Below are 22,009 nucleotides of genomic sequence, written 5' to 3'. Positions count from 1 at the left end.
GGTTCAGGGAGCCAGAGCCCGCATGGCCAGCCGGGATTCGAGAACAGGTCCCTGGCAACTTGAAAAACATACCCGGGGCACACCGTGCATGCCCCGAATCCTGCCAGGATGGAGAAATAGAGAAGGGAGAGACCACACCCCACTGGGGGGGGGTCCTTTCTCCCTCACTACGTCTTTTTCTCTCTGGCGAGCACACTCACTCTCTAGCAATTAAAAACAGACAAAAACAACAACAATACAAACAAAAAATAAAACACACACGCACATGCACACGCACACACACACACACACACACACACACACACACACACACAGCCCTGCGGTCTGGACTCCAGTGTCACTGCCGGAACGTGCTTTCCTGAGCTAACCGTCCCCGCCCCCCCGAGTCTCTGCGGCTCCCACCTCCAGCTGCTGTGGGTGGGCAGTGAGGGGCTTCTGGCCTGAGCCCCAGCCCGGGCTCCCCAACTCACCTGGGTCCCTGACCTATGGGAAGGACTTGAAGGCTGACCTGGTCGCTTCCTGTCCCTGGGTCCTTCCCTGCTCGCTCCTGGAGCAGGTCAGGGCCGCCATGCGGGAGCTCCTGGTCCTGGCTGCACGGGGACGTGACCGTGGACCCACTGCCCACCGTCAGGACTGTCCCCGCAGGCACGTGGAGCTGGCCTTCCACTGGCAGCTCATGAAGCCCAACCTGCAGCCCCTGATGCCCGGAGAGACCTACAGCATGGACAGCATCAAGTACCACCCCGACAGGGACAGCGCCTTCTCCATCGTGCCCCAAAAGGGGGTCCTCAGTCCCCACACGGACCACGAGTTCACCCTGAGCTTTTCTCCTCATGAGGTTAAAATGGTGTCCTCCCAGGAGCCACGCAGGACGGGGTCAAGGACCCTCTGTCCTTGTTCTTTAATGACCGGAAGCCACAGCTGGGCCGGCCGAAGTTCCAGGCCCTCCGAGTAGGCTGGCGCCCAGGCCAGAGTGTGGATGGAGCTTGTGCCGGGCGTGCTGATGAAGGAGCCCATCTGGCCTGCCCGACCCCACACACGCCCTGTCTGCAGCACCTCTGGGCTTGCAGCCTCACTCTGTCTCCACAAGCCCATCCCCTCCGCTCCCACAGCAGCCTTCCAAGTGAGCTGCAGCTCCCCAAGGCACCCCATATGTGAAAGGGACCAAGATGAGTGGGTCCAGCCCTTGCCCAGCTCCCAGCCACCGCAGCCTGTCCTGGGAGGCCCCGCCACGGGGCACTGTGCAAGGGCCTCTCCTTCCTGTCCCGAGCCTGGCCGGGGCAGCCCCCGGGTCATAGCCCATGCCTGAGTGGCCTCACTTTCCCCAGAGTGGGAAAGAGGTGAGGTGGCAGCCCTGAGCTGTGGAGGAGGGACCCCTGCCCTGGCCCCGGCTTTCTCCGGGGCAGCCCGGCTTGGATGCAGCTGTTTTCAGGCCGCTGTGCTTGTCTTGCAGCTGAGGGTTTTCCACAGCGTGCTCCAGATGGTGCTGGAAGACATCCCAGAGCCCGTAAGGTAGTGGGGACCGGCGCGGGGGGGGGGGAGCCACTGGGGATGCTTCTCAGGGGAGGGACACGAGGCAGGGCTCAAGGGCAAGCTTTGGGGCATAGAAGCATTTTTTTAAAATTACTTTATTTAATTAATTTTATTTTTTATTATTATTATTTTTTAACTTGACCAGAAAGACACACAGAGAGAGAGAGAGAGAGAGAAGGGGAAAGTGAGAAAGCAAGCCGCCAGGTCCAGGACTCGAACCACAGTCGGCCATGCGGGAGTGCAGCGCTTTAACCACCACGCCACCTGCTGGCCCCAAGTAGACGCATTTTTACTTTGCCCTAGCAATCTGGGAACAGAGCTTGCTGAACTCCCCATGAGGGCTGCGGGCCTCCTGGGCGGTGGTGACTTCTTTTACCGCATGGTGTGGACCACCCGGATGTGTCTCCAGAGACCCCAGGCTGGGGTGCTGCCCCGTGGTCCCTAGTGGCAGTAGGGCAGTGCCCTGTCCCAGGCCCTGGGCACACCACTGTTGGCCGTAGGCAGCCCCCATCTTTCAGGGCACGGGCTGTTGCCACAGACTTCAGGGGGCTTGGGAGCTGTGGGTGGGGAGCGTCTCCTCAAGAGACCAGAATGCGGGACAGAGGCAGGAGCCCACAGGAGCATGCCCCTGCGGTGCGGCCCGCCGCTCAGGGTGGGCCTGTGTTCAGTCTGGAAGGGGACAATCTGGAGGACCCCTCCTACTACGCGGATGACGTGATCGTCCTGGAAATCGAGCTGAAAGGCCCAGCGGAGCCTTTCCAGGTTCTCCTGGAACCTTACGCCCTCCTCCTCCCGGGGGAGAACTACGTTGGCATAAACGTGAAGAAAGACTTTAAGGTGGGTCCGCCTCTCTCCCCTGGGTGCGAGCGCAGAGAGGGAACAGCCGCAGGGGCAGATGGCAGCGGTGGCCCCTGCACAGAGGCGGAGGCTGTCCCCAAAGGCCCCCGGACCCCACGCGGCTTGTGCAGAAGCCTGGACCAGGCACGTCTCTGATTTCACTAGCTCTCCAGAATCCTTCGGAAATGAGGGCTCCGGAATCCCCTCCCGTGGTCACAGGTCTTTGCCACAGCGTGGCGCCTACAAGCACTGTAATCGTGCATCGTGAGGGTGCTTGGGCTGGAAAGCCTGAGGGGCGGCAGGTGGCCAGGAATGAGCTGGTGGGGGGGATCCAGTGGCCCCTTTGTGAGTGCACAATCCCAGCCCTGCAGCAGGCCCAGACTCAGCACCAGGGGGCAGTGCGGGGCAGGCCTGAGCGGGTGTCTTTCAGATGTGGAACAACAGCAAGTCACCCATCAGATACATGTGGGGCAAGATCTGTGACTGCCACATCATCGAAGTGGAACCCTGCATAGGAGTCATCGGTACCTCGGGGACGCTGGAGGGCCTGGGGCCTGCCTGGGGCTGGCCGGGCCAGGCGGCTTCAGAGTGCCAGGGGCCTGCCAGGGCGCTGGGGGGTCCTTGGACAACCCGAGCCAGGCCTGGGACACGTGGGGACTGAGAAGTCAGGGAACGCCTGGGCCCAACCAGGGAGGAAACTGCCCCTGCTTCCTCCCTCCACCTGTCCCTGTCTTCTCTCCCAGAGCCCAACGAGGTTGGGGATTTTGAGTTGAACTTCACCGGGGGTGTCCCTGGCCCAACAAGCCAGGACCTGCTGTGTGAAATCAAAGATTCGCCCACACCAGTGGTGTTACACATCGAAGCGGCCTTTAAGGTGCTGTGGGCGGGGGGCCCGGGCAGCCAGACCAGCCCAGAGAGGTGACAGGGGCAGGACACACAGCCCGTCCCCGGGTGGCCCAGTAACAGGCCCATCTCGGCGTCTCAGGGGCCTGCCCTGGTCATCGACCTCCCAGCCCTTCAGTTTGGTCTGCTCCGCCTGGAACAGAAAGCCACCAAGACCATCCAGATCCGGAATGTCAGCCAGCTCCCAGCCAGGTGGCACATGAGGGAGAGCCCCGTCTGCCTGGAGGAAAGGCATGAGGACGTAAGTAGGGCACCGCCGGCCCCCTGTGCCACCCACGGCCCAGGCTCGGTGCGGTCTGGACGGGGGAACATGCACAGCGCATTCAGGCCCGAGCTTTGAGGTCATCACTGGGACAGCTCCTCTCTGCAGCCGAGTTAACCCCACGCTGGCGGTCCCTGTGCCTTTCTCTGCCACTGGGTGCAGAAAGAGGATGTGGGTGTCGCTGTCATCAGCGCGTCCCCAGTCGGGGAGATAAATAGCAGCCGCGTGGAGCAGCCCAGAAGCTGCTGCCGCTCAGGTCGGCGTTTCAGATCCGCCCCGCGATTGTGCCTGCAGCTTAGGTACCTGCCACCAGGTGGCGCCTGAGCACGGGCTTGTAAAATTCAAGAGTCTCTGTTCAAATGGGGTTTCCTATTTTTGTTTTTAAGAGCCATTTTTTGCTATACGGTGCATGCACTCTCCAGAAAGAGAGAAACAGAGAGCGACAGAAAGTGAGAAATCACCCCCTCAGGGGGGAAGGCCATGCCACAATCCCTTCTCCTCCATTCTCCTCTGGGACTTGGGGCACACACGCTTACATGCCCTGCGTGAGTTTTAAGCCATCTGGTCTGGGACTCCAACCGTGGTCGGTGGACTATGCCGGAGTCCAGGGACGTAACCAGCCATCTGTCGGGGGCAGCAATGGCTGCGTCCCAGGGCTTTCCATTTTACTGTGACAGTGTGGGGCGGGGGCAGTTGCTGTATGACCATCGTGGCGTTTAGATTGTGGCATCCCATTGAAACCTAATGGACGGTCCCGAACAGGGCAGTCACGCAGAGCATCGGGTACTCCCTACCGGCCAGCCACCTCCTCACCCGCCCTGGTGGCTGGAGCTCCCTGCTGCTTTGCCCCTGCCAGCCCCTGGCCACGCGCGTTCCGTGACATCACCCTCCCTCCTACCGCTTCCAACCGAGGGCCCCCTCTGTGCCCAAGGGCGCTGGGGTTTTCCCTCCCGTGGGAGGTTGCCTGGGAGGTTGCAGGGCGGACAGTCCCAGCCACAGGGGCACCTCCTTGGCCAGAGGGCGTTGCCTCTCCCCAAGATTCCCCTTTCCCCCTCAGCAACCCGGCTCCTGTACCTGCCGGCCTCCTCCAGCTGGGCACGCTGGACCAGAAGTTGGGGCAGGGGCACTGACTCACAGGTCATCGCGGAGTGCAGCGCCCCCCACCGGTGCCCCTTGGTTCCCGCAAGCGTCAGAAGAATTGGGGGAAGATGGGGGGGGGCGGAGATGGGGGAGGGGCCGGTGTCCTCAGGGTCCACACTCTTTTCGGGGGAGACCCCCTGAAACGCAGGAGCTGGGTTTAGAGAGCGAGGGCGGCCTGCCCCTGGCTGCCCTCTGTTGGGCCACCCTTCCCACCTCCCAGCTTCCTGCCTAGGCACTTGTCCCGGAGCACGGCTAGAAGCTTCCAGACCTTGGCCAACCTCCTCATTGGATAGAAGAGAGAGGGGAAGGGGTGGGCTTCCCCAGGAAGTATTTTTATACCTCTCCATTTGATAGTATTTTAAAATGAACGTTGTCATTGAAACTGGCCGTCTCTAGTTAGCTACACTCCATTCTTAAGTGCTCTCAAGAGCAATGTTGGGGAACCAGCAGATAGTGTGTGCCTATGTAGCTGGACGTGGTCGATCATGGTTCGAGTCCCGGACCTGGCAGTCTCTGAACTCCCATGTAGTCAACTGTGGTTCGAGTCCCCGACCTGGTGGCTTAGACGCACGCCCGGCGCGTGTGCGTGCATGCCCAAGATCCCGAGAGGAGAATGGAGGAGAAGGGATTGCAGTATGGCCATCCCCCCAGGGGATGATTTCTCACTTTCTGTCTCTCTGTCTCTCACACGCACCCTATGGTGAGAACCTCTCCCAAAAATAATAAAACAGCAACGCTGGGAACGTATGTTCAGACAGGAGAGGGATAGAGAAGAGATTGCAGCATGGCCATTCCCTGGGAGGTGACATTTTCTGTCTCGCTTGCATGCGCACGCACCCTAGAGCAAATATCCCTCTCAAAAAAAAAAAAAAAAAATTAATACCGTTGGGTCAGCTGGTAGCGTGGAGGTTAAGGCAGCTAGATCCCACATGACTGGCTGTGCTGTTCAAGTCCCAGATCCAGCAGTCTGTAAAACATGCGGGCCTCGTGTGCGGGCCTTAAATCCAGAGAAGAAGGAGAAGGGGTTGTGGTGTGGCCATCCCCCCAGGGGGTGATTTCTCACTCATTCTCTTGGTGTCTCTCTCAGTGAGTATACGCACCCTTAACAAAACTAAAAAACATACATAAATAAAAATAAAAGGATGTCGCGATTTGGGGCTCGTTAAATGCACTCAGCTTTGGGGATCCAGAACTGCAAAAACCCAGCCCTGGACCACCACCACTCCCTAGGGATGTACAGGAGGGGAGAGACCCCGGGGAGGTGTAACATCCTTCTGTGTGACCTTCCAATGTCCAGCGACACCCCCACTAGCCAGCTTGGCCCATCGGGGGCCCTCGGGCTAGCCAGTGCCCCTTCTCTGTCTTAGTCAGGGCAGTGGGGAGAGAAGGCAGAGCCCTGCCCAGATGCGGACGCGTTTCTTCTTAAGATTCCCCCTTCCCCTCTCCCTCTGGCTGTGCCGGTATGGCGGAGGGTGGACCTGCCTGATAAATGAGCCCAAGCCTGCAAAGGGGGTTGAATGGGGGTTGGGGGAGACCATGTGAGTGCAAAGGAGAAATCTGTGCCTACAGGGCACCCCCCCCCAATTGGTGACCTGGTGGCTTTCCTCGGTTGAAGTTGTCATGGTCCCGCGCAGGCTTGCTCAGAAGGCCACTGCATGCCCCCTCCCAGGGCTCACGCTCTTCTTCCTACTCCCTGCCCTCCTTGCTGTCCCCCGGCTAGAACCAGGGTCTGGGGATATCCCACTCGTGGATTCCTTTGTTCAGAGTTTTGTCTTCTTAATCCTGAGACTCCCCTGGCTGTGTTCCCCCATCCGTGTGCCTCCTTCTGGACCCTGGATGGCTCTTTCAAGAGCTGTGGGGGGGGGGCAGCTTGGGGGCCACTCTAGCTGGGCATGGCCAGCCCCAGTTCCTCTGCAGCTCACCCCTGGTCCTTCCGCACTGACCTCCTGATCAGGTGTCCCCCTTTGAAATGGAGCCGTGCAGCGGGCAGCTGCACCCGCTGGGGGAGTGCAGAGTGACCGTCACCTTGGAGGCCCTGCGCTGCTGGCGGCTGCAGACCGTCCTGGAGCTGGAGGTGGAGGACGGAACCGGGAGGTAGGAGGAAGCCATCCGGACAGGTTTTCTGGATATGCTATTTATTATAGTATGTGCAATCGTGTAATTACCTAGAGACATTCTGAATTTTTAAAAAACTTTATTTATTTTAATTTGACCAGAGAGGGACAGAGAGAGAGAGAGAGAACAAGCAAGTTTCCAGGTCCAGGACTCGAACCATGGTCAGCCATGTGGGAGTCCAACGCCCTTAACCACCACGCCACCTGTCGGCCCCGAGACATTCTGAATTTGTTTTTTCCCTTTTTTTTTTTTTTTTTTTTGAGAAGTTTTCACTATAGGGCGTGTGCGCTCACCGAAAAGACAGACAGAAAGCGAGAAATCACCCCCCAGGGGGGATGGCCACACCACAGTCCCTTCTCCTCCATTCTCCTCTCGGGATCTTGGGCACGCATGCACATGTGCTCAGCCTGAGTTTCAAGCCACTGGGTCTGGGGCTCGAACTGGGGTTGGCCATGTGGAAGTCCAGTGATGTAACTGCTACACCATCTGCGGGTCCCAGTCCAAATTATCTTGAAGTAAAATATTTTCTTTCGTTGGCTGGTGATAGTATTTCGCTTCTTAAGCTGGCTGAGGGAGGTGCATGAGTTAGGCACTTACACACTAGTTCTTTAGAAAGTAAGCCACCAGGTCCGGGACTTGAACCATGGTTAGCCATGTGGGAGTCCAGCGCCCTTAACCACCACACCACCTGCCGGCCCCTAAACCGTGTATATATTTAAGTTGTATATATGCCCTATACTCATTCCTTTTTCATTGTGAGACGGTGTATATACTTGGCATAGAGATATGAGAGAGACACAGAGGAAGAAAGCACCCCCAATGGGGCATGGTTACGCAGCAACCTTCTCCATGTCTCCATTCTGAAATCACCCCCGGAGGAGCTGGCTACACCACCATCCCTCCTCCTCCATTCTCCTCTCAGGATCTTGGGCATGCGTAAACATGTACCTGGTGTGAGTTTTAAGCTGCCAGGTTCAGTACTTGAACCACAGCCGACTATGTGGGAGTCCAGCGACATAACCATTATGTCATCTGCTGGTCCCAGTTCTAAGAGTTTTAAAAAATTATAGACTCCTTTGGGGGTTTTCTCCATAGAGTACCCTGCCGTCTGTAAACAGGGTCGGTTGCATGCTTTCTTTTATTTTTTTAAGAATTATTTTATTTAACTTTATAGTTATTATTTTCTGGTTTGATCAGAGTGAGAGAGAGGAGAAGTGAGAAAGCAAGCCACCAGGTCCAGGACTTGAACTGCAGTCGGCCATGTGGGAGTCCAGCGCCTTTAACCACCATGCCACCTGCCGGCCACTCGTGTTTTCCTTTCTGACCATGTGCCTCATTCCCTTGTGGCCCAGCTACCTCCCTGTGTATGCCGAGGTCCAGGAGCCCCATGTCTACCTGCAGAGCAGCCACGTGCAACTCAGTGACCTCTACCTGGGCGTGCCCTCGAAGGTGGCCCTCACCCTCACCAATGGCACTTTCCTGCCCACCCGGTTCCACTGGGGCAAGGTGAGCGGGCCCACACCTTCTGTAGCAGGTCTGCAGCCCTCCACAACAGAGGCCTATCTGCAGGGGTGTTCCCCCTAGGCCTCCCCCAGAGCAGATGCTCAGCCTCCTTCCCGCAGCCTGTTCCCACTCCACGTGCTCCGAGAAGCTCCTGGAAAGAGCAACACGCACACATGGTCCAGCTTTCCTGTGGGGATTCCGATTCCCTGCCCAAAAAGTTGTGTTTCTTTTTCCTTTTTCTTTTTCATTTTTTTTTTTTTCCTATAGGATATGTAAGCTTGCTGAACAGAAATGGAGAGAGACAGAGTGAGAGAGGGAAAATGAGAAATCACCCCTCAGTGGGGACGGCCATGCTGCCATCCCTTCTCCTCCGCTCTCCTCTTGGGATCTTGGGCACACACACATACACACCTGGTACATTTTGTTTGTTTGTTTGTTTGTTTTTTGGGTTTTTTTTTTTGGAGAGATTTTCACTGTAGGGCGCGTGCGCTCGCCAGACAGACAGAGAGAGACATAGAGACAGAAAGCGAGAAATCACCCCCCCAGGGGGGATGGTCACGCCGCAATCCCTTCTCCTCCATTCTCCTCTCGGGATCTTGGGCACGCACGCACATGCACCCGGCGTGAGTTTTAAGCCACCGGGTCCGGGACATGAACCGCGGTCGACTACGTGGGAGTCCAGCGACATAGCCATTACGCTAACTGCTGGTTCCCGCTGGTACATTTTTTGAGCCGCTGGGTTCAGGACTCCAGCCGTGCAGTAGGTCACGTGGTACCCAGTGCTCCACCACCTGCTGGTCCCCTAGAGAGTTTCTGGTGGATGCAGCTAGACCCTCCCAGCCAGCATAGCCCCGGGACCCATCATGGCGCAGCCCCGAGCTGACCATGGAGCTTGCTGGGGACAAGGCCTCAGAGGAGGCTGCCTCTGCTCCTGTCACTCTGGGTCTCCCTAAGCAGCTTATTTAGCCAGGCAGCCCCCTGACAGGAACAGAGGAGAAGGAAGCTGTGGTTTAACCCCAGGAGTGAGCGTCCACCCCGGCAAGTCCTCTGGGCTCCAGTCTGGCAGTGTCCAGTAGTGCTTGTGGCCATGTCGAGCACTCTGCCTGGACCCGGTCCATTCCAGAAGCCTGGCACGTGACCACAGGCCTGCCTTTGTGTCTACCAGCTCCTAGGGCACCAAGCAGACCTCTGCTCAGTGACGGTCTCCCCCAGACGTGGCCTGCTGGGCCCCAGCGAGGAGCACCAGCTCACCCTGGAGTTCACTGCTCATGCCCTGGTGAGAAAGGCAGCATGGGGGTCGGCGTGATGGAGGGGGGCCAGCCATGCCCTGGTGAGAAAGGCAGCATGGGGGTCGGCGTGACGGAGAGGGACCAGCTGTGTGTACTGCGCCACCAGGGAGGGCCTACCTTGGGCCTTATGTCTGACCATGTGGCCGGGGTCAGTCGGGAAGACAGTTCTTGCCTTCCTGCGGAGCCTGCTCTCCGGGGACATAAAGAGCCTGGAGCAGACCTGGGTGGGGCCATGCCTGGCCTTGGCATATGCTTCCGTCTTGCCAGGCCATTCTCTGTGGCCATAGAGAGGCCCAGCTTTTCAGTCAGCCCAGAAATTCAGAGCAGAGCTGCTGCTCACGGTGGGCCCTGTGCGGATGGCTGCCGGGGAAAATTGGCGTCCAGGCTCCTTCCAGGAGACATGGACGTTCGTTCCCCGTCTTCTGCCATGGCCCAGGGAGGCCTCGGGGCAGACCGTGGGTTGTCGCTGGCTATCCCTTTGTGGGTTCTTGTGGGGAGAGATGTCTCCCTTCCAGACATCTGCAGCCCTGTTTCCTCACTGGCAAACGGGGACAGCGGGCTTCCCCCCCAACTTAGGCTGCGCTCTGAGTTGGTGGACAGACCGGCCTGGGCCCAGCACGCAGCCAAGCTGCCCGGGAAGGGCTGGACTCCTAGTAACAGCATCATCAGAGAAAACGTGCAGGTTGTGCAGAGGCCCTCCTGGAGGGGTCTCCCTCGGCACGGGCATACCCAGCAGCCATGAGCACTGAGGAAGGGGCCGGTCGGCCAGCCTGGGCTGACTGGAGGGAATGGAGAGCCCTTGCGTGAGATGGGCCTGGACAAAGGGCAAGGCCTTACCAAGGCAACCATAGCAACCAGGTCCGCTGGGGACGTGGGGACGAACCCCGTCTTTGGAGTTCTCAGTCCTGGGTCTGACACCCCGGATGGGCTCTCCCACAGGAGGAGCTGAGCGATCTGGCCCTGCCCTGCCGTGTGTCAGGCATGAAGAAGCCACTGGTCCTGGGCATCTCTGGGAAGCCCCAGGGCCTACAAGTGGACATTGCGGTCTCTGTGGACTCCCACAGCAGGTGAGCCCGGGACTGGGGTGGGGCCCGAGGGTTGGGCTCCCGCACCAAGGACCAACACTTACCGTGGGACCAGCCAGAAGGCCACGCTGCTGCAGCCCTTGTCACTTTCAGGGTGACAGGTCCCTTCACTCCATCCCTTCCCCGGCGTGGTCTTACCACACCCTGCAAGGCACAACGCCTAGGCAGGTAGAGCGCAGGGGTCAGGCTGCAGGTACTCGGGGTTTCCCAGCTGAGGGCCAGCACTAGGGGGCGCACCAGTCTGGCCCTGGCCAGGGACACTTTGTGCACAGTTGAAGCATCTCTGAGCATCATCATCGGGGAAGGAAGATGGCTCTGGGTTTGCAGCTCAGTGAGGAGTGAGGCCAAGGATGAAGCCTGGTTTCCGGGCAACAGCTCCGGCACCCACACCCAGGGTGGCTCTCTGGGCAGGGCCAAGGGTGGCATGTAACAGAACCCCTGGGCACTGGGTGCTCTTTCCAGCACGAAGTGGTGGCCAGGCCACCCGGAGGAGCTGTGCCTGGACTTCGGCTCGACAGTGCCACTGTGGACCCGTGTGAGCCGCCAGCTCGTCCTGACCAACCGCTCTCCAATAGAGACCCCATTCACACTCCAGTTCGAGTACTTTGGGAGCCCCCCGAGCTGCCTGGGCAAGACGACCAGCCTGTGAGTCTGACTTTTTCAGAGGGAGGGGGCGAGGGAGAAGTGACCGTGATGGTGGGGCCGTGAGGAGGGGCTGGGAGAGCCGGGGAGGAGGTGCCCCAGGTGAGACCACGGGCAGCGAGGCTGCTGTGCTCAAGGACAAGACCCAGAGCACCACTTACACACACACACACACGTGCACGCTGACGCACTCACACCTCACACCCCTCCTCACACACCTGGACATGCATACGCACTCATACCCTTACACACACCCTCACAGACACACCTGTACACGCAGACACACTCACACCTCACACACCTCCTCACACACACCTGTACATGCATATGCACTCACACCCTTACACACACCCTCACACACACCTGTACACGCAGACACACTCACACCCTTACACACACCTGTGCACACAGACACACATGCCCTCACACACACACCTGTACACGCAGACACACTCACATCTCACACACACCCTCACACACACCTGTACACACAGACACACTTACACCCTTACACACACCTATGCACACAGACACGCCCTCACACACACACCTGTACATGCAGACACACTCACACCTCACACACCTCCTCACACACACCTGTACATGCATATGCACTCACACCCTTACACACACATCTGTACATGCAGATCGCAGATGCACTCACACCTCACACACACCATTACACACACACACCTGTGCACATGACACACTCATATCTCACACACACCTCTACATGCAGACACGCTCACATCTCACACACACCTGTACATGCAGACACACACATGCACACAGACACACACACCCTTGCACACACTCTTACACACACCTGTAGAGGCAGAAACACTCATACTCGTACACACTCTCACCTACACCTGTACATGCAGACACTCATACCTTACACACGTACCTGTACAGGCAGGCATTCTCACACCTCACACACACTCTTATACACACACCAGTGCACACAGACACACTCACACTTCACAGAACCCTTGTACACACACGCTTACACACACATCTGTAAACACACACACCTACACACATGCCCTACACACATAACTGTACACTTAGACATACATCCTACACACCCTCACACACACACATTCCTACACACAGCACACACATGCATGCACACATGCATATCTGCATGTACACACATACACAATCACACGCACCTGCACACACACACGTACCCACCTGTGCACATCCCAACTACACATACACACACACCCCTGCACACTCACTTAGTGCACGCACAGTGGAGAGCAGAGCCAGCTCGCACGGGCGGGAGGGCCAGTTGTTAAATATCTGGGCACGTTCGTCCCGGGAGTATACTTTTGCAAAGTGTCCTTTGAAATCCGCAGGGTGGAAATATTTACACCACAGTGGTTGGCCAACACTGCAGATGAGGGCTTTTGTTGTGGGGAGGCAGTTCAGCAGCACACCACCACGTGACACATCAGCAGCTACTCTCTGGAGGAGCCGGTCTAGAAACCATCGCCCCGGGGGGTGGGGGGCCACGGGCAGTTTCTAAGCCATGACCTTTCTCCCCTGGAACGTCGTTGGCACTGATGCTGGGCAGATGGCAGCAGGAGCGGCTAGGAGCAGGCCTATTGCCCAGATCTAGGCAGGACATGGGGACGCGGGCTGGGTTTCCACCCACAGGTAGCCAGGACAGAGTCTGAGCTAGACTCCCGTCCCAGAGCCCTCCTGGGCATGCAGGGAAGCAGTCCCCACGGCCGGCGGGTGGCCTGTAGCTGGGGACGCTGTGAGTGGTAGGGCTGGAGTGGGAGCGCAGGCAGAAAGAAGAGGTGAAGGAGGCCTGGCCGGCTCTCCCAGGAGGAGTGAGCAGGGCCGCCTTCCTCTGCTGAGCGTCCTCGGGTGCTGGCTGCCTCAGATGTGGCTCAGGGCTTAGGGAGGGCTCGGCTGCCCTGACATTGCTGCGTCTGTGTCTGGAAAGCCCCGACGTCGCTCCTGCCCTGCTGAGGACAGCTCGGATCCAAGAGCACCTGGCCAAGCGAGAGAAGCAGGGTAAGAGCCCCAGCTGCGCCCACTGGGCCCAGACCCTGGACAGAGGTGGCTTTCACTGACCTTCTAAAGACATGGCCAGAAGCTGCCAGGGTAGCAGGGGCCAGAGACCACGGGCAGCATCTTACTGAGTGAGGTCCCCGAGATGGTCCTTGCTTTCCAGTCATCAGTGCCTCTCTCTCTCTCTCTCTTTTTGGAGAGATTTTGGCTATAGGGCGCGTGCACTCACCAGAAAGACAGAGACAGAGAGACAGAAAACAAAAAATCATCCCCCAGGGGGGATGGCCACGCCGCAATCCTTTCTCCTCCATTCTCTCAGGATCTTGGGCACGCACTCACATGCAGCTAGCGTGAGTATAAACCGTCAGGTCCAGGACTCAAACCACAGTCGACTACATGGGAGTTCAGTGACATAGCCATTTCACTAACTGCTGGTCCTTTTTTTTTTTTTTTTTAATGGCCAGAGGGCACACGTATGCATGTGTGTGTACATGCACAGAAGAGAAAGCACCTCCCTGGGGTCTGGTCGATCCCTTCTCCTCCACTTCTCCATCCTGTTAGGATTTAGGACATGCACGCCCATGTATCCAGCATATTTTTCAAGCCCCTAGGGTCAAGGCTCATGCCATAGTTGGCATGTGGGCTCTGGCTCTGTGGACCACTAGGGCATGGGGCAGACCCAACAGTGCCCCTCTCTTGAATGAGACCATTTTGTTGCTGGGACCGGGTAAAGGGGCTCAGTGGAGAGCCTGGTTTGATTCGGCATGGGCAGTAGTTCAGGAAGGGGGCTGCGACTGGGTCTGTCCCTTCAGGAGGTCAGAGAGACTGAACAAGGAGGGCCCTGAGACGCTGGCCCCTGGGTCCTGGGCTCCCGGGAGGAGGGCCATGGGCGGCTTGTCTGGGACAGTGGTTAACACACACCTGAGGGTTTGGGCCTCACTGCCAGCGCCAGGGCCCTGAGTCCCCTCTCTGGTCCTCCTGCAGACTTCATGGAGAGCATGTTGTCTTGTGGGAAGGGAGCTGCTTTCCTTCCCCACGTTTCCCGGGGCACGCTGGGAGCCTACCAGGAGCTGAGCATCGACCTCACAGGCTGTGCGAACATGTGGGGCGAGTACTGGGACCGCCTCATCTGCACGGTGAGGACACGCGGGAGGCGGTGCCGAGGCCAGCAGGCTCCCTCTGCTCCGGCTCAGAACCCACCGTGGAAGGGTGACGCCCCCCAGGGCAGGGTGGGAGTTTGCACCTGCTGCAACATCTGGGACGGAGGCTGAGACAGCTCGGGCGGGAAGGGTCCTCGTGGGCGCTAGAACCCTCCATGCCTTTTCCCATGCGGTGCAGGGCTGAGGCCACATCAAGGAGGGCAGAGGAGCCAGTGGGTGCCTGTGGGCCAGACCCCCAAACCTGTAGTCAGGAGTAAGGAGTGGAAGGGCCGCAGTAGCCCCTGAACCATGCTCTTGCCTAGCCTGGAGGGGCTTTCTGTCTGTTTTTAATGTTTACTTTTGTTAAGAATTATTTATTCAACTTTATTTATTCATTCATTTATTTTTAATTTGACCAGAGAGAGAGAGAGAGAGTGAGAAAGCCAGTCACCAGGTTTAGATCTGGGACTCGAACCACGGTTGGCCATGTGGGAGTGTCCAACGCCTCAACCACCACACCACCTGCTGCTTCCCCATTCTCCTCCATTTCTCCATCCTGTCGGAATTTGGGGCACACACATGAACCTGGTGTGTTTTTCAAGCAGGATTTGAACTACTGCTAGCCACACGGATCTGGCTTCCTTAACCCCTAGGCCGCGGGACTGGCCCGCTTCTCAGCATTCTGTATAGTAGGGGGAGAAAGGGGAAGACGAAGGGCCCGTGTCCATCTGTAGAGGATGGGTAAACACGCCGGGCGCATCTCTGCATGGCGTCCTGAACAGCCTTTTTAGTTTTCGTTTTTAGGTTTTGCCTTAGGGATGTGCACTCACCAGAGACAGAAAGGAAATGTGAGAAATCACCCATCACCCCCCCAGGGGGATGGCCATGCCACAATCCCTTCTCCTCCATTCTCCTCTCGGGATCTTGGGCACGCACGCACACGCACCCGGCGTGAGTTTTAAGCCACCGAGTCCGGGACGCGAACCGCGGTCGACTACGTAGGAGTCCAGCAACACAGCCATTACGCTAACTGCTGGTTCCCAATAAGGCTCTTTCTAATTAAAAGAGACAGGGGAGAGATCACAGGGGCTGTGAGAGGGCACAGGTCTTCAGGTTGGGAGGTCAGCGGAGGCTACAGAGCGGCAAGGGAGAACAGAGACGGCAGGACAGGCCTGCGGGTGTCTGGAATGGGAATCGGATGGTGGGGAGTGAGGCCGGCCCAGCTGGGACCAAGCTGTGGGGACCCTGGGCTGGCCGGACTAGTGAAGACCTTGCCTGGAGGGAACGCAGTGGCAGCTGGCAGCGGGAGTGACAAAGGGCCCGTGTGCATTTGCAGGTGGGAGACCTGCCGCCCACGATCATCCCGGTGCACATGGCAGCGGTGGGCTGCCCCATCAGCACCCTGCGGCCCACCTTCTACACCGTGGACCAGATCCAGAAGGAGCCCATTGTCAGGTGCCCACCGCAGCCTGGGCCTCCCCCCGCTGCTGGCCCCTGAAGCCCTCTCGCCTCCAGCCTGGGCTTTCCAGGCCAGCTTGGTGGTTCTCCAGCTGGCCGAGGGCCATGTGGTGCCACCTATAAGAAACCCCCAGGACAGGATAGTCCAGGAGAACAGAGGCCTCAGAACACAGCCACCATCTGCACACCTCTGAGGGTTCTGAGGTGCCAGAGGGAGTCAGTATGGCCCAAGGCCAGAGAGCTACCAGGGACCTCCATGCAGTTGAGCTGGAATCAGCGAGGTTGGCTCGGGATGGCTGTGGTAGGTTGCCAGGCAGGAGACAGCCCCAGAGCACAGTCTGCTGGGTGCAGCGTGGGAAGGCCACCAGCTCTGGGTCTCAGCGATTTGGGGCAGAAGACAGAGCACCGTGGTGCCTCGTCCCTGCCCAAGCCCCGGCCCAGCCCTCCTCTCTGAACTAAGCCTGACTGTCAGGTGTGGCTGGCCCTGGCTATCCTGAACACCGTCTTCCCCCCTCAGGTTTGGAACCCAGGTCTCTGGAGGAGAGGTGATCACCCGAACCCTTCACCTGTATAACTCCAGCCCCTGCGGTGAGAAAAACGGGGTCTCTGGCTGCAGGCCATGTCTTGCACTGAGCCAGCCTGGGAGGGAAGACAGGGCTGGGGGACCCTGATGGCCCATTAGCAGGACCTAGAAGCCCGGTGGCCTGTGGTTACTGAAGGAGGTCTCCTCTAAGGACCATGATAGGGAGGTGACCAAGCCAGCTCCAAGCTTGTCTGTCACGTCATCCTTCAGGACAGGTTTGCCCTGACTTTTCCAAGGTCGATAGGGCCACAGGTGCCCTGCTGTCCTCAGGGTCACTGCATAGTGACAGGCCCTTCCAGGAGACCCCTCTTATTCCTTCTGCCAGTCAGGTGTTACACAGGGACCTGGGGACACAGAGGGGGTCGGACAGCGGGGTCTGATGAGGGGCTTCCTTCCTGGGGCTGTGGGTGCCGAGTGAAGGGGAAGGCCAGAGTGCGGGAGGGTGTGTGGAGGGGCCGGCTTCTCTCTGGAGTGTCGTACAGGCTGAGTCCAGGAGGGGGCAGTAGCCCGAGTGTTCTGGCCTATGGGAGGGGCTTTGGAACACTCAGAATTTAAAGGGAGATGGTGTATTTGCAGAGTCAGCCTGGCTGATGGGGCAGAGGCCCAGATCTTAAATATAGGGCAGCGGGGGGACCAGCAGTTGGCGTAATGGCTATGTTGCTGGACTCCCACGTAGTCGACCGCGGTTCGCGTCCTGGACCCGGTGGCTCAAACTCATGCCAGGCACGTGTGCGTGCGTGCCCAAAATCCTGAGAGGAGAATGGAGGAGAAGGGATTGCGGCATGGCCATCCCCCCGGGGGGGGATTTCTCGCTTTCTGTCTCTCTGTCTCTCTCTGTCTGTCTGGCGAGCGCACGTGCCCTATAGAAAAAAAAAAAAACAAAAAAAAAAACCTCTCCAAAAAAATACAGGGCAGCGGGTGGGCATGGGGGGGCAGGTATTTAAGACACTCCAAGGAGGGGCCCACCCCCAACAAGTCACTCTCTTCAGGAGGGCCTGGGCACTGTAGTTTTTATTTGTGTGTGTTCATGTGTATGTATATGTGTGTGTGTGTATACATATATATTTTTTTTCCCATAGGACACAAATGTCTGCTCGTTGGAAAGACAGAGAGAGACAGTGGGAAACTGGGGGGGATGGCTATGCCATAATCCCTTCACCTCCATTCTCCTTTTGGGATTTTAGACACACACACACACATGCCCAGTGTGAGTTTTCAAGCTGCTGAGCCCAGGACTCACACAACCACGTGGGAATCTACCACTTGAACCACCACGCCCACTGCTGGCCAGGCACTGTCTTAGAGCTTCTCAGGTGATTCTAATCAACGCATGGCCAGGGTAGAGAGCCGCAGCTTGGTGACCTTGCTGACGTTCAGCCTTCTAGATCTGTGCAACTTGAAAGGAGTGTTTTCAAGTCTACCACTCTCATCGTATTTTGCCTTGCATTTTCGGTTGTTTTGCTCTATGTTTTTAGTGGATCTTCATGGGACCAGCAGTTGGCATAATGGCTATGTCGCTGGACTCCCATGTAGTCAACCATGGTTCGAGTCCTGGACAAACTCATGCCGGGCATGTGTGCATGTGTGCCCAAGATCTCAAGAGGACAATGGAGAAGGGATTGTGGTGGGCGCACATGCCTTATAGGAACAAAAAATCCTCCCAAAAATATATACATAGGTAAACATCAGATCTTCCAGTGCCCATACAACCATTCTTTTTTTTTTTAATTTATTTTACTCATTTAATTTTATTGGTTCTTATTTTTAAGTATACCAGAGAGAGGCAGAGAAAGAAAGGGAAATTGAAAAAGCAAGCTGCCAGGTCCAGGACTCGAACCATGGTCAGCCACATGGGAGTCCAGCATCTTAACCACTACACCACCTGCCGGCCCCACCCATACAACCATTCGGCTTTTCACTTTTAGTACAGTGTTCAATAAATTGCATGAGATGTTTAACACTTTATTATTATTACTGTTTTGGAGAGGTTTTTGCTATAGGGCAGATGCGCTTGCCAGAAAGACAGAGAGAGACAGAGAGACAGAAGGCTAGAAATCACTCCCCCCGGGGCAGGGATGGCCACACTGTGATCCCTTCTCCTCCATTCTCCTCTCAGAATCTTGGGCATACACACACATGTGCCTGGTGTGAATTTAAGCCACCAGGTCCGAGATTCGAACTGCAGTTGTCTACATAGGAGTCCAGCGACATAGCCATTACACCAACTGCTGGTCCCAACACTTTATTATTAAAGAAGGCTTTTTGTCAGTTGGCCCGGGCCGACAGTAGGTGGTGCAAGTGCTCTGAACATCTGTAAGGTGGGCTAGGCTGAGCTATTCAGTAGGTTAGGCTCATTAAATTCATTTTCTTTCTCTTTCTAAATTGCCAGAGGGCATGTGAGCACCCCTCAGAGAGACGTGGTCATACCCCAACCCCTTCTCCACTCTTCATCCCGTCAGGATTTGGGGCACACAGGCACACATGTCCCTAGCATGTTTTTCAAGCCACCAGGGCTGGAGTTTAGATGGCGCTGTGGGCTCCATGGGGTCTGACTCCCTTCACCAGCAGGCCTGGGGCTGGCTCTCAATTCCTTTTTTTTTTTTTTTTTTTAGAGATTTTCACTGTAGGGCGCGTGCGCTCACCAGACAGACAGAGACATAGAGACAGAAAGCGAGAAATCACCCCCCAGGGGGGATGGTCACGCCGCAATCCCTTCTCCTCTCGGGATCTTGGGCACGCACGCACACGCGCCCGGCGTGAGTTTTAAGCCACCGGGTCCGGGACGCGAACCGTGGTTGACTACGTGGGAGTCCAGCGACATAGCCATTACGCTAACTGCTGGTTCCCCGGAGGAAGTGGTCAGGGAGAGGGAGGAAGCACGTTCGTGATGAGGCAGGCTTCGGGCTGCAGAGCCAGCTAGCCTGGGCCTGTGACGCTATCCTATTTTTAAAACAAGAATCACCCAGAAGTGGCATTAGAGAGGCAGTGACCCCCTCTACTTTGAGTATAGGAGAACTGGTAGCCCGTGTCCATGGGGCGTGGGGAGGTGGAGGCCGCGGGAGATCGCTGCCCCTCCTGACGCCTCGGTGTCTGCCCAGACATCCGCCTGGACTGGGAGACCTACGTGCCAGAAGACCGGGAGGACCAGCTGCTGGAGCTGCGGGTGTTCTATGGACCACGCTTCCCGCTGCGGGACCAGGCTGGCAACGAGCTAGTGTGCCCCGAGACTCCTGACAGCAGCAGCTCCCGCTCATCCTCAGACCCCTCCAACCTGTTAGAGTTCAGCCGGGAAGCTGTCCCGTCGGTAAGCCAGGGTGGCAGGAAGGGACAGGCTGGTCACTCGAGGCCACCGAGGGGTGGCTAGGGGAGCAGCTGAGCCCGTGGGAGCCTTCGCGTTTCCTGGTGGTAGGTGGAGAGCAGTTCCAGTACCAGCGACGGAGTCCCGGAGAGGATCATCTCCGTGGTCCTGCAGGAGCACATGGGGGTGCCCGCCGGCCACCTGTACCGCGCGGGGGCACGGGGGGGTCCCCGCCGGCCACCTGTACCGCGTCAGCCCCCAGCAGGTGGTGAGTCAAGGTCGGGCTGGAAGCGGCCGGCCGGTGGGCGCAGGGCCATGCTGAGCTGCCGTGTCCTGCCAGGTGGTCCCCGCTGGGGGCATCAGCACCATCTCCATCTCCTCCACACCCATGGCGCTCGGCCCGGATGTCCTGCACAAGGTGGAGTGCATCGGCTACGCCCTGGGCTTCATGAGCTTGGACAGCGAGGTGAGCCTCCCTGCGGGGAGGGCCGCAGCCACGGTCCCTGTGGGCAGCATGGTCTCTGTGGGCAGCACAGTCTCTGTGGGCAGCACCGTCTCTCACGGGCAGCCCGTGCAGCCCAGGGACCAGCAGTAACCAGCTTGGGCTCCCCAGGTGGAAAGGGAGATCCCAGGGAGGAGGCACCGCTTGCAGGACTTCGCCGTGGGCCCCCTGCGGCTGGACCTGCACGGCTACGTGAGGCCCGCACAGTGAGTTGGCCGGGCCGCCCCATCTGCTTCCTCTCGCTGCGGGCCACACCCCTCTGGGCACTGGTGGGCCGGACAGTGTTCTCAGAGCCAAGGGAGACAGGGGAGGCCGGCAGGTGGGCAAGGGACAGGCTGGCCAGGGAACGGGTAAGCAGAGTGGGGGCCACCAGGACCCCCACAGAGGCCTGGCCCCCAGCAGTGCCTCTCGCCCGCAGGCTGAGCGTGGAGCTGGACTACGACGGCGGTGTGAAGTTCTGGTGCCAGGCCAGTGACCTGATCCCCGAGCAGCCCTGCTGTGGGGTGAGTGTGCAGCACCTTCTGGCCCTGCCAGTTCACCTGGACCTCAGTTGTCCCTACATGTCCTTCTGGGGCCCAGGCTCTCCTCACCCTGCCACACCTTCCCCAAAGCCGAGGGCCTGAGGAGAGGGGACGCTGCCTCCCGGTCTCCCCTGCCTCCATGGCTTCGCAGGTGCTGAGCGAGCTGGTGATCACGCACCACCTGAAGCTGATCAACGCCACGGAAATCCCACACTACTTCCGGCTGCGGGTCTCCAAGCCCTTCTCCGTTTCTCAGTCCGGGGCCAGGCGGGGCCGCCGAGCTCCAGGCCCGGAGCAGGACTGTGAGCAGGAGACCACCTCCGCGGGCCAGCTGCTGGAGCTCCGTCCACAGGAGACACCAGACATGCCACTTCCAGCACCCACCTGAGCAGGTGGCTCACACATGCATGCACATAGTGTACACACACACACACACTCCAGAGATGCATCCAGATTCCTCTCACGGTCTCCACTGCCGACGTATCCCCACGAGCCCCTCCCTTCTCGTGTGCCCTCGCTGGCACGCACTCGGGCTTGGTGCTCCAGTTTAGGATTGCCATCCATCCAGGTCCCAGGGGTTTCAACCTGGGCAGAGGGGGCCTCTGGTGCTCTGGGCCTGCCTCTCAGCTTAGCCCTTGGAAGAAGGGAGCCGCTGCGAAGTAGGAGATGATGCCCTGCCTTCTGTCGTCTGCTGGGGACCAGCGATCACAATGTTTTCAGAGCTGGGGGTCCTGGGGGTGCCAGGGCCTCACAGGGAACCACTAACTGCCACCTCTGTTGGCCCCAGAGGCGCATGGGCTGAGCATGGGTTGCGGGCATTGTGGAGGCCAGGTGTGGGCTCCCCAGTGGGCACGGCCAGGCCAAGGACAGCCAGCCAGCCTGGGGTCACACCGTCTCTCCCACCTCCATGGCTCCGGAGGCCCTCCTTCTTCCTCTCCTTTCCTGCTCACTCTTCGGGCTCCTGGCTCACCTCCCATTGCCAGAGCCTCCGCGAGCACCATGTTCTGTCTTCCAAAGGCATGCTGGGTGACCCGTGTTGTGCGCACCCTGTGTTGTGCGCGCCCCGTGTTGTGTGTGCCCCGTGGGTGGGGTGTACTCCGGGCGCAGGTCCTGAGTCAATGCTGTCCTCCACACCAGCCGAATGCGCTAGTGATGGGCCCCCCCCAGGCCC

At 58.3% G+C, this 22,009-nt stretch overlaps 1 protein-coding gene across 1 annotated transcript in view; it reads left to right on the top strand.

Moving 5' to 3' along the window:
* The window catches only part of DLEC1 (DLEC1 cilia and flagella associated protein), a 65,629-nt gene that overhangs the window by 38,416 nt on the left and 5,204 nt on the right, over positions 1-22,009 (top strand). The window contains exons 13-34 of the mRNA XM_014584348.2: positions 646-838; positions 1,454-1,512; positions 2,202-2,370; positions 2,801-2,894; positions 3,114-3,244; positions 3,356-3,514; positions 6,630-6,769; positions 8,143-8,296; positions 9,459-9,569; positions 10,522-10,649; positions 11,130-11,312; positions 13,270-13,340; positions 14,322-14,473; positions 15,813-15,931; positions 16,452-16,522; positions 19,616-19,821; positions 19,927-20,004; positions 20,045-20,083; positions 20,156-20,281; positions 20,429-20,523; positions 20,736-20,820; positions 20,990-21,125. Of these exons, the coding sequence (XP_014439834.1) occupies positions 646-838; positions 1,454-1,512; positions 2,202-2,370; positions 2,801-2,894; positions 3,114-3,244; positions 3,356-3,514; positions 6,630-6,769; positions 8,143-8,296; positions 9,459-9,569; positions 10,522-10,649; positions 11,130-11,312; positions 13,270-13,340; positions 14,322-14,473; positions 15,813-15,931; positions 16,452-16,522; positions 19,616-19,821; positions 19,927-20,004; positions 20,045-20,083; positions 20,156-20,281; positions 20,429-20,523; positions 20,736-20,820; positions 20,990-21,125 (2,699 nt within the window). The remainder of the gene's footprint in view (positions 1-645; positions 839-1,453; positions 1,513-2,201; positions 2,371-2,800; positions 2,895-3,113; positions 3,245-3,355; positions 3,515-6,629; positions 6,770-8,142; positions 8,297-9,458; positions 9,570-10,521; positions 10,650-11,129; positions 11,313-13,269; positions 13,341-14,321; positions 14,474-15,812; positions 15,932-16,451; positions 16,523-19,615; positions 19,822-19,926; positions 20,005-20,044; positions 20,084-20,155; positions 20,282-20,428; positions 20,524-20,735; positions 20,821-20,989; positions 21,126-22,009) is intronic.

Source organism: Tupaia chinensis, unplaced genomic scaffold (genome assembly GCF_000334495.1).
Source record: "Tupaia chinensis unplaced genomic scaffold, TupChi_1.0 Scaffold146584_1, whole genome shotgun sequence".
NCBI classification, from domain to species: domain Eukaryota; kingdom Metazoa; phylum Chordata; class Mammalia; order Scandentia; family Tupaiidae; genus Tupaia; species Tupaia belangeri.
This window is presented reverse-complemented; position numbering and strand designations above follow the sequence as displayed.